Source organism: Phoca vitulina, unplaced genomic scaffold (genome assembly GCF_004348235.1).
Source record: "Phoca vitulina isolate PV1807 unplaced genomic scaffold, GSC_HSeal_1.0 scaffold11, whole genome shotgun sequence".
NCBI lineage: Eukaryota > Metazoa > Chordata > Mammalia > Carnivora > Phocidae > Phoca > Phoca vitulina.
This window is the reverse complement of record NW_022589714.1, coordinates 7886801-7903311: the sequence shown is the minus strand read 5'-3', so window position 1 is coordinate 7903311 and position 16511 is coordinate 7886801. Positions and strand designations below refer to the sequence as shown.

The 16511-nt window shown below is 36.1% G+C and overlaps 1 protein-coding gene across 7 annotated transcripts in view; it reads left to right on the top strand.

Moving 5' to 3' along the window:
- DOP1A (DOP1 leucine zipper like protein A) overlaps window positions 1-16511 on the top strand; it is a 106044-nt gene that overhangs the window by 60362 nt on the left and 29171 nt on the right. For 6 of the 7 annotated variants that reach the window (XR_004300165.1, XM_032409368.1, XM_032409367.1 and 3 more), the window contains 9 exons: window positions 1372-1491; window positions 3554-3668; window positions 4052-4081; window positions 4397-4630; window positions 9096-9723; window positions 10385-10659; window positions 11882-12034; window positions 13888-13988; window positions 15373-15632. Coding sequence is in view for 6 of the 7 variants with exons in the window: in XM_032409368.1 (XP_032265259.1) it covers window positions 1372-1491; window positions 3554-3668; window positions 4052-4081; window positions 4397-4630; window positions 9096-9723; window positions 10385-10659; window positions 11882-12034; window positions 13888-13988; window positions 15373-15632 (1916 nt within the window). In the remaining variant the exon portion in view is untranslated. The remainder of the gene's footprint in view (window positions 1-1371; window positions 1492-3553; window positions 3669-4051; window positions 4082-4396; window positions 4631-9095; window positions 9724-10384; window positions 10660-11881; window positions 12035-13887; window positions 13989-15372; window positions 15633-16511) is intronic. The other variant, XM_032409366.1, reaches the window with a different exon arrangement.

Sequence of the window (16511 nt, the reverse complement as noted above, 5' to 3'; positions counted from 1 at the left end):
GAACTCTCATAATGAACTGCACTGATCTTTCAAATAGGCATTTACAGCTTAAGCATTATATAGTAGAACCACCACATTCCAGGTTGGTTCTCAATCTATCTGGTTAGGATACTAAATTTTAGCAATTAATGTGAAGATACAGATTCCAGGGAATTTATTCACACTTTCCAAACTCAGAAGAGATTAACTGCCACATGTCAGTTAGGGATAGAAGTTGTACCTTGCTTGGTACTAGGCCTGGATGTTTGCATGGGGTTGTGCCTCTTGCTTACTTGACACACTCAGGAGACCAAATCGTAGTTCAGAAAAAGATTTAACGTGGCGTTAAATGAATCAAAGGGCACCAGGGGTTCTTTCAACAATTTTTTTTTCAAGTTATGGTTATTTCTTCTTTCATATATATATAAATATATATATTTTTAATCCCTGGGAAAAGTCATGTAATATTAGCATATCCTTTTCTCTAAGTCAGTGATAGATTCATGTTGACAAGGTCTTACTTTTTCATTTCTTCTCTACTTTCAGCAGCCTGTTTTCCAGTCTCATCTATCATTATGACAAAGGTTTCAAGACTAGTTTCTTTTACATAATTTGCATTCCATTTGTGTTTCCTTAGTGGGCTTTGGAGATAGCCTGGGCTTTCCTAAAACACAGTTTTACATTATTAAAACATTTTAAGACAGTTTTTGATTTCTCATAAATATTCCTGTAATTTTTGTTTGAGAAGTTAATATTGACTACCCTGGTACTTGATTTCATTTTGTACTCTGCCTGATAATCTGTATTGCCCCACAGAGTATTCAGTTAGTCTTTTGTGCTATAATATGCTAGCTGTATTGACAGTACCTCACTATGTATAAAAACAACTGTTTTAATTGTTAGGAAGGTTGGCAGGAGATGGTAGGTAGGTGGGTGCTTAGTAGTCCAGATGTTCCCCACTTGAAATAAATTATTTTTCCCTGATGGAATTTCAGTAATCATGGCAATTTACAGTATTATTTTGTTGTTTTTCAGTTAAGAATAATAATTTCCAAGGGAAACAAAAGAATGTAATGCCAAATTAACAGGCACTCAAAACTTCAAAAATAACTTGCTCTTCTTTTGCTGGAAGCACAGATATTTTTTCTTATACGCTAATTTCTGATCTTGATCATACATTTGAGTATGAAAACCTGAATTTGGAGAAGTAACTACACATAAAGTAATAGAGTGTCAGTATATAAAAATTATTTGTTGCGATTTTCTCACTAGCAAGTGTTCTAGCAGCTACCTAGGAATATGAACTGCCCTAACAACATTGCACTCAAATTTAATTCTGAAAAAAATAGATGTTAATATTTCTCAGTTTTTGCTTCTCTTTTCCTTTTTTAGTAAATTAAGGGAAAATAAGAAAACAGCAGAGCTGATTAAAACTGCCAACCTTCTCTTTAATTCCTTTGAGCCTTATTATATGTGGGATTACGTTGCACGTTGGTTTGAAGAATGTTGTAGGTATGTTACACTATTTCATTTGTCTTAATTTAATAGCATCCAAAGCCAATTTTTTTAAGTTGAGTCTAATGAAAAGAATGTTCTTATATATATATTATATGTATATATAATACATATATAAATAATACATATATAAAAGAAGAGATATATATATATTCTACTGACAACTATTAATTATTTAATAAACATAATCTGGCTCTGTCATGTCACTCTAGAACATAGAATCATTGGTCATATAATCTTAGAATTGAAAAGGAATTTAGAAAACAAGTTATTTAGTTACCAGCATAGATGAAAGATTTCCCTCTCCAGTCTATAGTAATCTGGTTTTTCTTCGTTGTAGAGAAAATACCAAATTTTGGGGCTGCTGCCTCAGCACACTTTACCAAAATGATTCCCACTTTTAATAACAAATTCCTTGGTCATTCTTTCTAAAATCCTAGAACCAACCCATATTGTCACTGGTGAGTAATAAGTGCCCTCTACCTCTTAGGACATAAAGTTTAAAAACTCTGAAAACCCAAGAATACTGGTGAACCTGAGTGGAATCTCTGGATTCTAGACCAAATCCTCTCAGAACCAGATTAACCTCTCAAGCCTTGGGAGCATGTAGTCAAAAAGTAAGCATGTGTGATCTTGGAATTAGAAGTCTTTTAAAAATACAAAACAGTATAACACCCAGTGCTGGGTGTTATACGCAAACATGAATCATGGAACACTACATCAAAAACTAATGATGTAATGTATGGTGATTAACATAACATAATAAAATAGAAAAAAGAAATACAAAACAATAATCCCTACAATGGTTTAGAAAGTTGTTTGCTTACTCATTCAATAGATAATGAGCACCTAGGAATATAGACAGTCCCAGTCTTCAGAGACCTTATAATGGGAACAAGTAAAACATGCACATGCTTATTCCTTATATTAAATTAAAAGTTATAGATACCTTGGGGCACCTTGGTGGCTCAGTCGGTTAAGCATCTGCGTTTGCTCAGATCATGATCCCAGGGTCCTGGGATTGCGCCCCCAGGTTGGGTCAGGCTCCTAGCTCAGCGGAGAGTCTGCTTCTCCCTCTTCTTCTGCTCCTCCCCCCTGCTGTGTTCTCTTTCTCTCTTAAATAAATAAATTAAATTTTTTTAAAAAGTTATAGATACCTTAATAAATTAAAATGTGGTAGGAATATTGAGGAAATTATGAATGTCTTTTTGCCACCTAGCCCTGGCCTGGGTTTCCACCTTCATAGTGGAAACTGTACTATCCCCTGAACATAACAGTGCCTGAGCCTTCACTCCTGCTGCTGAGCCTTCACTTGTGCTCTTTCTTCTAAAACATTCTTCCCCCACCCCCCAGCCCCTCTGGGAGGTCCTATAGAGAAGTGACCCACCTTTCAGTAGCCTTCCATGACTCCCTCAAATCTCCCATCAGAATCAACTCCTGCACTGCCACATTGGTATATTTGTCTATATGCTTATATTTTTGCTGGTTAGGGACTCTATCATATCCTTTTTGTGTCTTCAGAGTGTAGGGCAATGTATATGGTCTTATAGGACTTATAGTACTTGGGACTTTAAATCTTACAGGATTTAAAGTGAATGTTTGTTGGAGGAATGATCAGAAGAGGCTTCCTGGAGGAGATAATGTTTGATCTCAAACCATAAAGGATGGGTGCATTCTGGATTTGAGAGAATGAGGTTGAGGGAGGACAGCAAATCAGGAGGACAAGTTGGTATTAAAAAAAGGCCCTGAGGTTATAAATCAAGCAGCAAATAATCCATGTTAACTAGGAGATGGTATGTATAGTGGGAGCAAGTCCAAAAAAGTGAGATCCACCCAGAACACTTGGAAGTGCAGGATGGGAGCTTCAGGAAGTTTAACCCTAGGAATCTTGCTTTGGAAATTTTCCACTTGGAGTTAAGTGTCCTGGGGGAAAGGGAATGTTCACAGGAACATCATTGTGTGTGTCCCAGTGTTGACTCTCATTAAAAAGAAAGTGATGTATGTATGATATGAATATTCTTATCACTTATACTTGATAAAGTGAATTTTGTCCTTTTAGGAGGACATTGCACGCCAGACTTCAGATTGGGCCTGGAGATAGTAGTGAGTCATCTGAGTTACAGCTGACGAATTTCTGCTTACTGGTGGATTTTTTGTTGGACATAGTTTCTTTGGTAAGACCACCTTGGTAAAAAAAAAAAAAAAAGTATTGAGGCAATGTAATAACAATAGTTCAAATATTTCATGTTGGACATAGACCGCATCTTTAAATAAATTTCATCTTTAAAGTTGATTTTTTTTCCCTTTTGGCATAACTTTTTTTTTCATAAATTTTTCCAAGTGTTCTGTCCTCTGACATATATATAATACATATATAAGTCTTATATAAGACATGGAATATACTTCATAGCTGCATGTTACTGAAATTTTAAATGTTTAAGTATATAGTGGTCTAATGCTGCATTTATACTCACTAATAATTCTTTCTATTAAATGAAGACTGTTGGAAATCTTTTCTCCTTTTCTCTCCTCAATTCTTTGCTTTCTCATTTTGAAGCCTACTAGAAGTATGAGGGTGCTGTGTCAGGTATGACGTTCAGCCTGTCTTTTGTCTTTAACTGATTGTGTTCACTTTTTTATATTATAATTTCTGTAATATAGCAGATGATACTGGGATTATTTTATATTATATACCTTGAAGTACTTAAATTGAGAATTTGGGAATAGAAATTTTTTGTCAGTAATAAAATGACCATACAATATTAATTAAGAGCATGATACATATAAAATATTGCAGATCAATAAAATTATTTTTGTTATATACATTAAAAATAAATGAAATAATAGAATTTTGGGGTTATACATTATATAAACTTTTGTCATTTTCACTTTCCATCTTCAGGAGACTTACATTGAAATCCAGACAGAACACTTGCCCCAGTTGCTGCTCAGGATGATTTCTGCCCTGACAAGCCATCTCCAAACATTGCACTTGTCTGAACTCACAGATTCACTCAGGCTCTGCTCAAAGATCCTTAGCAAGGTTCAACCTCCACTCTTATCTGCCAACACTGGAGGTGTGTTGCAGTTTCCAAGTGGGCAGAGCAACTCAGTCAAAGAATGGGAAGACAAAAAGGTAAGGTTTGCTATTATTTTTGGCATTAGAACAATTATATTTCTTCAAAGCAGAATAGTTTATATGTAGTCACTTAAATATTAGTGAATTTTTTTCTAGATTCGAGTGTTGTGGCAGTAGACCATCCTATAGGCTTTTGGCAATTTAACTGTCTATATCAGCCCTCCACTAGAAATACAATGCAAGCAACATATGTAATTTTTAACTTTCTGGTAGCCACATTAAAAAATAGAAAGAAACAGGTGAAAATAATTTTAATTATATTTTATTTAGCCCAGTATAGCTAATATATTATCATTTCAACATATAATCAATATAAAATTGATAATATTTTTAAAATGAGCTATTTCACATTCATTTTTGTACTAAGTCTTCAAAATTCCAACGTGTGTTTTTTACTTACAGCACTGAAATGTAAAATTTTTATCGGAAATACTTGATCTGTATTTAATTTTATAAAGTGTACATTTGAAAAATTAGATTCACATATCTAAGTTCTAAACATTTTTAAAAGTTTTGTCATAACTAAATTAAGTATTACTTTGTGAATTTTAAATTAACTGAAAAAAATTTAGTTCCTTTGTCAGATCAGGCATATTTGAACAGCTCAGTAGTCACATGTGGTTAGTAGCTACCATATAGGACAACAGGTTTATAATCTAAACTTTACTCGTCCTTTTCATATATACACTAAATTTTTGGTGTGCTCTTCTCAAAATCTAGAATCTTTTGGCTCTATTCAGTCTTCCAGATTCTTAATGCTAGCTTTATGACGTTGAACAGAATTATGATAATTTTAATGGCTGGCCATAGTGTCTTACTTAAAACAGCTGTGATGCACCTATGGAAAAAAACATGTATATAATTCCGTTGAACTTAAGCACAGTGGCTCTATTTTAAAACAAAGATTTAAAATTTTCTGGCATTTAGGGTTCATTACTTTAATTCTGGGTTTGGGCTTGTATAGTTGCCCTTACTTTTTTTTCAGTTGCTTTTTTGTTTCCAGCCAGGCAAAATATTTTATCAGGATAGTCTAATACAACCTTTCCCATCAAATATTAATCCTAAAACTCTTTTATTGGACCTTTTAAATATATTGCTCTTCGTATATGAAATGAACATCACTGACCCACAATCAATTTAAATATATCCCAGGATTATCCTACATAAATTAAAATCAGTCTCTTATTTTCCTTCCTACCTGCTTACTATTTATATGTGATATATATACTGATTCTGTTGTAGGAGAATTCATTTTGTATTGCTGTTTCCTTAATTTATGCCTCTAGGATCTTCTTAGAAATAAGACTAAAATAGGTTTTAACTGCTCTGTTTTTTGTTGTTGTTTTTTGAATGAGATTAGTTCCAGTAGGGGGAGGATCTCAGGATTCTCCCAATAGCATATTCAAATATGTGAATATTTACTACGTAGAAAACATCTGGAGGCACTTATCAATGGTTACAGGGTAAGGTAAATGGGAACATCCATTCATATTAAATGAAGGACAATATAATATAGTTTTTTTTAACATAATGGTGCATTAACCTGAGAGTATGCTTTTCCCTCTCTTTGGTTTGTTTCTGTATTCTCAGGCCATATGTTTTTGTTTTTTTTTTTTTTTTACCGCAGCACAATGGTATTGTCTTCACTGAAATGTCTAAAATTTATCATATTTGAAAGCTAAGAGTATTTTCCTTATTCCTTTTTTTAAAAGTATAAGTAAAGGAATGATTCTTTAAAAAAAATTGTGGCTCTAATTTTATCTCCATGCACACTTAGTACATTGTTATAAAATTAGTGTATTGGGTATCTATACCCAAATGTCCAAAACATGTCATTTCTTTCTCTTTTTAGAAAGACATTTTATTATAAAATAATCTGAAACATAGTTATATAATATAGATCATACAAATGTATACAAGTGTAATTGAATTTATAGCTTGAATTCTATTAATGTAACGTCCATTGTTTTATGATCCTTATATGAAAAAAGATTAATACAGAAGTAACTTTACCATAATAAGCTAATAACAGTTTTACCATTTAAGTGAGACTTCTTTTCAAAAAGGTATTAAAATACAAGGTTTTAGGTGGTTGTTAACCTTTCAAAGTAGAAATGTCGACAGTTCAATTCTGATAGATGCCTCTAAACTCTGGCATTATAATATGAAAAGTTCTTATACTGTTACAGTGATAGGTTACGGTAAAAATATGAAATTTAGAATCACCTAAGCTAAGCTCTTCTAATAACTACTAACCTTATTTGCTATGTAACGTTGGGCAAGTTTTGTTTTTAACTTCCCTGAGCCCTCAGTGTGCTTACCTTTGAAACGGTGAAAACAGCCTCTCTTTATCCAGTACCCACTCTGTGTATTCAGTGGTGAAGTAGGCACAGTCCCTGCCTTCCTGACCCGTTTTTGCTAGAAGACATACTTTAAACAAATAATTGCACATTTAATTATAGTTGTGATAAACACATGAAGGAAAACATAGAGTGGTAGCAATATGGAAAATGCGGTGATCTGACCTAGATTGTGGGTGTAAGGAAGGCTTTCTTAAGGAAGGATTGTTTGAGTGAAGCCCTAGAGAAATGGGGGTGGGATGAGGTAGAAAGAAGAGAGCACTTGAGAAAGGAAGAAGCATTCCGAAAGGCTCTTCGGCAGAAAGGAATGCTGTGCACGCAGTGGGGGAGAGATGCAGTCTTGAGATAGGCAGGGGCCAGGTCATACAGAGCCTTTTCACTATACCAGGGCTTTTATTCTTTATTTTAAAAGCAGTGGGAAGGCACTGAAAGGTTAAAAGGCAAGTGACATAACATGATTTGTGTAATAGATAAATTACTTTGCAGTGTGCAGCATGGATCTCAGAAACAGTGTGGATGTGGGGAGACCTGCAGTAGTGCAGGTGAGAGGTGGTAACATGCTAACAAGATGGGGGCCTGAAGACAGAAATAAATGGATTAGCCTTACATTTAAGAGAAAACAATCAGTAACCCTAGTAGCGGATTGGTAAGGGTAATGAGTGATCACTGACATTTATTGAGTGCTTACTAACTGGCAGGCATTAGGCCATGCGCTTTAGATATACTGTCTTACTTAATCCTCACAGCAACTGTAAAATGTAGGAACTAGTGTTATCTCAGTTATATTTATCAGGAGACTGAGGTTTAGAGAGGTTAAATAACTTGCCAAGCTAGTAAGTGGTAGAACCTTAGCCGACTCATGGCCAGTACACTTCAACGCTGTTCTGAAGTGGATGTAGGGGAAGTGGGAAGGAAAGGTGGAGAAGATCCCAAGAATCACCCCTAGGTTTCTGTCTTCTGATTTGATGAACGGTGGTGTCATTCACTGAAGCAAGGAACACTGGGCAAGGCCCAGCTTTGTAGCCGCAGAACATTTTTTGTATCTTCAATAATCTTCACTAAAATCACTTTTTAGTTACTAAAAAGTACTCATTCAAATTCAGCTTATGCTCTGGCACAGTCCCCAAGCAATTCATGATATGTACAACTTTTGTTTCCTTAAACTAAGCCAGAAAATATGCTTGGCGGTTGTACTCCTCCTATCTTTGTAGGAAGGGGATGGTTAATGCATTCCAGCTCTACTCAGCAGCTGGTCCATCTTTCCTTGATATTTTAATTGTCTTCCTATCTTCTCTTTCAGATTACAAACTATTCCTTTTATTCCTAGTACCTAATATAGTGTCTGGCACATAATGTGCGTTCAATAACCATTGAAAGAATGTAAGATTAATGGCACATATTTTAAATGGTACTTTACACATTTCATACAGAAATTTCACATTCGTGGGTTCTGAACAGATGACCTATTAGAATTTGTTTTTTAAAATTTCTCATTCTTTGTGTTGTTTAGACATTAGGAAAGTGATTTCATCAAGTAGACTGAATAAATTGTCAGTCATTTGAAAACAAGGATATGGATCCTAGAGATTTGTGCATACACATATTTTGCCCTCAAGAACCCAGCCTTAAGCTATGCATGTAGTGAATAATAAATATTTAGCAAATGAGTTTATATTAATATATTCATTAGACCCATACCAGTATTTCCTATTGATTATCATAGACATATGAATCAGTGGTAGAAACTATTCTAAGATTCCAGCGGACATGTAGATTAAGTTTTAAATCATCTAATTCAAACTGACGTCTCTCAAAACATGGCCATTTCTAATTTTTTTTTTTTTTTTTTAAAGATTTTATTTATTTATTTGAGAGAGAGAATGAGAGAGAGAGAGAGCATGAGAGGGGGGAGGGTCAGAGGGAGAAGCAGACTCCCTGCCGAGCAGGGAGCCCGATGCGGGACTCGATCCCGGGACTCCAGGATCATGACCTGAGCCGAAGGCAGTCGCTTAACCAACTGAGCCACCCAGGCGCCCTCTAATTTTTAATTTCTGATATACACACTTAACCACTTAGCCTGTGCTCTTTTTAATGTCTATCAGGTATCATCAGTTTCTCTTGAAAATCCTACTGAAGTGTTTGAAGATGGAGAAAATCCACCAAGTAGTCGATCATCAGAGAGTGGATTCACTGAGTTTATACAGTATCAAGCAGACCGAAGTGATGACATTGACAGAGACCTGAATGAGGGACAGGGGACGGCTGCCATCCCCATCGGTAGCACATCCTCCGAGACAGAAACGGCCTCCACTGTGGGATCTGAAGAAACCATCATCCAGCCCCCTTCCATAGTCACTCAGGGGACAGCACCCCGAAGTGGGAAGACAGCCCAAAAAACTGCAATGCAGTGCTGCTTGGAGTATGTCCAGCAGTTTCTCACCAGACTTATCAACCTCTACATCATTCAGGGTAACACTTTTTCTCAGGCTTTGGCTACAGAGCATCCAGGGGATCTCAGTCGAGAGCGAGAGCAAGGAGAGACTCCAAAATGGGACAGAGATTCTCACGGGGATGTAAAAGAGAGAAGCATAAGTAAACAAAAAACTTCAAAAGAATACCTTTCTGCCTTCCTTTCTGCCTGTCAGCTCTTCCTGGAGTGCTCCAGTTTCCCAGTTTACATTGCTGAGGGGAACCATACCTCAGACTTACATTCTGAAAAATCGGAGACTGGTAAGGTCATCTTGGTTTTATTTAAATATTTTTTATGGCACGCCTTCTTTTTTTAAGGAGCACTCAGATATTAAAACTGGGACTTTTTATTTTAGCCAGTTCATTTTTTAAAGTGTTATTTAGTTTGTAGATTTTTTTGATGAAATACTATCTTCATGGGGAGATATATAGTGATATATTAGAAAATGTTGTGATTTTGATGTCTTTCACAGATTGCTTACAAATGAGTAGAAGCTAAGAAGGACATTAACTCCTTTCTCTGGAGAAAAGTAATGTAACATTTAGATCCATTGGTTTCCTTTATTAAGACTAGCATCATATATGTTTACCATTATTTAATTTTTATATATGCACATGCATAGTGCAGTGAGTGCTATGAGTGCTACATAATGTGTGTTGATTAACGTACTATTTTTCAGGACAGGGAAATAGATTTATGACTTGGCATAAGAAAACTACATACTAAAAAAGTTTATGAAATTCTTGTTGCTGCTTTATTTTCTTAAAGCTCCAGTCTAGGTGAGAAACCATGGTTTTACTAACGAATCAAGGCCTAAAGGTAGTAGGAGGTGCTTTGTTTTTTGAAATTAACCTGGAAGTTGGAATCTGCATGAAAGGTTTATCGTAATGAACCCTGTTGGCTTCCGTCTTTTTGTTTCAGACTGGGAGCACGTGCAGCCTCCGCTGTGGCTCCAGACTCTAATGAATGCTTGTAGCCAAGCAAGTGATTTCAGTGTGCAGAGTGTTGCTATTTCTTTGGTCATGGACCTGGTGGGACTGACTCAGTCTGTGGCCATGGTCACCGGGGAGAACATCAACAGCGTGGAGCCTGCCCAACCCTTAAGTCCAAACCAGGGAAGAGTAGCAGTGGTTATTAGACCTCCCCTCACTCCAGGCAACCTGAGATACATCGCTGAGAAGACTGAATTTTTCAAGGTAAATTCTAGGAAGTACATACATGACTAAGATGGTCCTTGACCTCGTTTGCTTAGCAGAGATTTTAAAGATGATAATCAGGCTTCATTGAATACCTCTTCGTATTATACTGTATAGAAAAAGATACATACCAGCTTAATCTGTACTGCTTTGCCAGTCTTGTCCCCAGTTTTGTGAGAGGGAAGAAGATAAGGATGAGAGGAGATGAGGATGAGGTTAGGGAAGGCAAGTATTAGGGCTCTAAAGTCACAGAGGAAATAATTTCAGCTAAAAAAGAGGTAAGATCATTTACACAGTAAAACTTATTTCCCCATGATGTGGTTATGACACTTTTGGTTTTCATAGAGTACAGTCTCAGCTCTCCAAAATTCCCAGGAAAAGTTTTTCTAACTCTGTATTGTCTGATGATCATCTGTGGTGTATGATGCCATTCAGAAAAAACAGTTTTTTTATTTTGATCACAACAGTTAAGATGATATCCTCTACATAGAACATCAAGTATATTGGATTATATTACATCTTAAGTAGGTAGATTGTTTATATATAAAAAAATTTTTTCTTTATTTTATCTCATTTCAAGTCATTGTGCCCCACGGGATCGTTTCTCCTGCTACATTAGAGTTAGTTTCTGTAACAGTATTATAGTGGTAAACCCTAAAACTGGTTACATTTTTTATTAATGCTATCATAGATCATCAAGTGCTGTGTTAACACATGTAACTCTGAAATACATACAACCTATTTTGTGTGTGTTAAATAATTTGGATATTTGGACTATGAATTAGATTTCATTTTGTAACATATAACCATAAATATTAAATTATATTCAATGTGGGGTTTGTATCCTCTTAAGGATAATGTATTCTAGCAACACTTTACTAAATGTGACTAAAATAGTGAAATGGGGTCTTCTCTGGGCCCTGTAGAAAGTGCTCCCATGTTTGATGTTTAAAACAATACCATTAGGGAGGGACCTTAAAAAAAGTGAAAATAATCAGTCAATCATTAAAGGTCTATCCTAAGAGTATCTAATTGCCTGTATGACCAAAAAGTGAGCACATGGGAAGCTACACTTGTAAATTTCATCCTAGTGGCATAATGGATATTGAAGACCTTCGAAGTCTGGCCTTCAGAGGCTTGTTGTACCTAACAGGAAATGCTTGTTAAAGAAGGTTTAATTTATGGTTTCATAACACTGTCACTTTTACATCTTTTTCTATAGCATGTAGCTTTAACATTGTGGGATCAGCTGGGAGATAGGACACCTCAGCACCACCAGAAAAGTGTGGAACTGTTTTATCAATTACATAACTTGGTTCCTTCTTCTAGCATCTGTGAGGATGTTATAAGTCAGCAGCTAACCCACAAAGATAAGGTAATTTTTTTTTTTTTATCTTGTCCCACCCCCACCCACCGCACTCCCATTATACCAAAAGGTAAATTAAAGAAACTAGGAAAATTATTGTGGCTAGTATCTGATTAGAGATTATATAAATTCTTTCAGAGTGATCTTCATGTCTTTAAAACAAATTTGTTCTGTCCTTTTTGGAAGAAAGTTCTTTGCAAAAGCACCAGTAATATGAAAAATCAAGTAATCCACAATCAGATACTGGGTTTATTTCTTGGTTCAGGACACAAATTGTGGGCAGCGATGATTAAAGTTGTTGCTGGTCCAAGTTCTTGGATCATTTAAAGAGGAAGCAGTGGCCTTGGTTATGGAAGTATGGATACATTAACAAATGCATGTGAAATGAAGTGATATGTGTATCAAGTTACATTTATAAGGCACAGAATGCTAATACTGGAGATATTATTTGCATTATAATAAATATCCAAAATAAGCATTTGTATCCTAATGTATACGAAGTAATCCGTAAGTCAGTAAGAGTAAAAGTGATAGAGTTCTGGGTGCTCCTGAGAAGAAGCTGGAATTGTCATTCTGGTTGACCTCTTCAGGCAGTTCAGTGAAGAGTGTGGTCTTCCCATGCCTGCTCTGGAACATCAATCCAAGATTTTATCAAACAGCTTTTAGAGGTGCATCACCCTAATTTTTTAAGAACTCTAAATGCTAGTGAGTTTTAATGGGCCCCCAAAAAAGGCATTGTGTAGAGTAAATGAAGCTTTTGGCAAGGAGGGAAGTGGCAAATGAAGGAGTAAAGGAGAGGAATAAAAAGTTTATTCTATTAAAATTCTATTTCTACTTTAGCACATTCTTTGAAAATTGTTTAGGAATAAAATGTTTAATAAAGCCTTGCATTTAATTTCATTTGTTTACATTAAGTGTAAATCTAGGATAAATTATGTACCTGTTTACTTATGTAACATTTTATTTTTAAAGAAATCGTAAGTTCTGAATAAATGTATTATACAATACTATTCTTTTTTTTTTTTACATGCTTGTATTGGTTGATGTACAAACACAGCCTTCATAGGCAAAGCATTTATTAGGCCTAAGGAAAAAAAGAAAGCACTCCTAACTGATCACAGCAATTTAGACAGTTTCAGTCCCTGATTTTGGGAGGCCTTTACTTGAAGGATTCCATAGATGCTAGAGGAAGACTATAAAAATCTTGATAACTTCACATTTCCTACCTGATTTATATTAATTTATGTTCATTATCACCAAAAGCTGCTCTTTCTGAAAAATGTATTTTTCCATGGTTCTTTCCATTACTACCATAACACTTAATGTTTTCAAGATAATCTCAAAGTGATGTAATGTTTTTCCTACAGAAATAATTTTTTAGGTGTTTAAATTTTTGAATCTAATAAACCAGCTTTATAAGTAATGACAAATTCATTTGAGATTAATATATAATTTCTGGGAGCAAAAGTAAATTGTATAGTGTAATAAAATAAATTTTGACTACTAAGTATTTATATTAAAATAAGAAAGTGCTTCCTATACTGAAGACATCATAAAATGCGCATTACTAGTTCTTTCCATCCCCTGTTATACAGTAATCTAGAAACCTGGTTACCTAGTCTAAACTAAATTCTAATGATTTATGAGGTAGCGTGAGATGATCCTTCAGGTTTAATATTTCTGCATATATTTAAGTCTTTTTTACATTTCTACTTTCATAAAAACAGTTTATTGTGTTGTGTGTTGAGTACTATGAACATTGAGCCTAATACTGCCTCTTAAATTGCTACTTCGATTTACTAAAATCCTTTAATATCTTCAAGGGAGAATAAAATAATTTAATCTCCCATATTCCTCCTCAGAAAATAAGGATGGAAGCACATGCAAAGTTTGCAGTTCTTTGGCATCTCACAAGGGATCTCCATATAAATAAGTCGTCATCTTTTGCACGTTCTTTTGACAGGTTGGTTGCGTTTGATATTCGGATTTACAGTCAGATATCTCAGTGTCTCTTTTCTTGAATCCTCTGGCTAGTTTGGCGGGGGTAGAAAATAAGAATTTACAGATTTTATAAAGAGAACTTATAAATTATTTTTTTTTAATCGAAGCTATATTAAAATGCATGGCATTGAAGCACCCAGAGCCCCATTCTTTCACTAGATGACGATTCATCAAGACCCTACTATGTGCCAGACACCATTCTAGGTGTTGGGGATACAGCAATGAATACAGCATTTTGAGTCTCTATTCACAGTGAAGTTTCATTAAAACAGTAGATTATGTAACTGTTTCTCCAACAGTTATTTTCAATCTTCTGCCTGAAATGGACCTAATAGATCTATAGCTAAAATACTGACAGACCACTTCATGTGGATTCAGAGAACCTGTAGCTGCCTGAGAGTGGTTTTGCTACTTGTCTAGACCACTTAAGATGACTCCTCCCCCAAATATGAGATTTGCATTAACTTCCAAGGAGATGCTGTTACGTGGTGGTTCAGATATTGGCACAGGATAATAGCAGTTTCACCAGCAGCTCTCCTAGAGGAGGCCACAGATCTGACTATGCTTATAGCCCCAGCTCAGGACCAGATGTGTGCTTTACTGGACATTACTTTTTCAACAGCATCACCATTTTTAAATCATCTGCTGTTGAACTAGTACAATGAACTAGGCCCTTGGCCTACGTACTTTACATACAATTATCTCTCATTTGACGCTTGCCTTTGCTCATCATACAAACAAGGCACTGAAGGACCAGAGAAATTAAGTGGCTTACCCAAAACCACACATGAGGTCGGGTGGATAACCCACATTTGAATCTTGGGTTTTCTGATTCCAAACCACACCTCTATACCTTTCACAGGTCTTTCCTTGAATTAAGCTCGTAGGTTTGACTCATAAAGAGATTGGGTGCGGAAGAACATGGGAGCAGTGCTGACTTGCAGGGAGTTCAATATGTATATATATATACCTACTCCCAAACTACTTGAATTCTTAGAAATAGCATAGCTAAAGGGAAGTATGACTTGAAAAGGAATATGTTGCTGAAACAAGACTAAGGGTTTTTTTTTTTTTTCTGAGTAATGTATGCTTGTGAAATTTAAAAAAAAAAACGCAAGTATATAAGAAAAGGGGAAAGACGATTTTCTCCTTTCTCGTATCTACTGAGACTGTAGGGATTAAGATTATTAAAATACTGTGGTCAACAGTTATCCTGAAGTATGACTACTTTTAAAAAAGTTAATTCAAAATAATAACACTTATAATAATATTAAGAAAAACTAGAGTGTTAAAATTCAAGTAGGTGTTTTGCTCTTTTTTTTTTTAATTATCGGTGTTTATTGTAGGTCGCTGTTCATCATGTTAGATAGCCTTAACAGCCTCGATGGTTCTACCAGCTCAGTGGGACAAGCCTGGCTGAACCAAGTGCTACAAAGACATGATATTGCAAGAGTTTTGGAACCATTGCTATTGCTCCTGCTTCATCCTAAAACTCAGAGGGTTTCGGTGCAGCGTGTACAAGCAGAACGCTATTGGAATAAGGCTCCCTATTATCCTGGAGAAGAGAGTGACAAGCATTTCATGCAGAATTTTGCCTGCAGCAGTGGTGAATATCACATGGAAGTAGAACAGCTTTATTTAGAATTAAGTTATGAAAATAAAGTGAGAGGTGAACACGGCGGTGATTGGCGACAGTGAGGTGTTCTGCATGGGATTCCCCTCCCCCCCCCCCCCCCCCCCCGCCCCACCGCGTGCCATGGCGGTGCTCATGTGGAACGTGTCAGAATGTCCTTCATCAGTGAGCACCTTAGAGGACTTGGATCTCTCTTATCAGTTGACTCTTTCAAGGGAGGAGTCAACACAGGTCTGGGCAAAGACAGTCTTCCAATTTTGATGAAAATGCCTTTAGAGTGTAATTAGCGATTTTGGTCCTGCAAGGCTGTGGAGCTACTTCACTGGGAATGTGTAATAAGTTTGTAGTGCACATTTAGCTTTCATGAGTCATTTTCTTCCTCTGTGAAATGGGGATCGTAGCACCCACCTTTCCAGGCTTCACTGTGAACATCAGATGTCGTCCTGTTTGTGACATGTTTATTGCAGACTGGCATATCCTAAGTGTTTGTTAAATATTCACTATTATTCCTTGAAGTCCACACTTTACAAACTGTCGAGTGATGCCATCTGTAATACAGTGATAATGGCCCCATAGATTAGATTAGTTTATTACACTTAAGAGACAAAAGATGCTCACATATCTCATTTGTATCTTCACAAATAACCCTGAGCAGGGAGCTGCTGCTGAGCGGGCTGTGGCTTTCTCACAGTCCCATGGCTGCTGAGTGATGAAGCTGCGACCGAGCCGGTGTGCTCCTACTTCATCTTTAGTGTGTCTCTACAGAGCCTTCTTTCCTTTCTCTGCCTTCCTTTCCACTGCTTCCCCTGAGTGTTCTCAGAGCATGCCCTACCCTGCTTATCGCCCCAACTT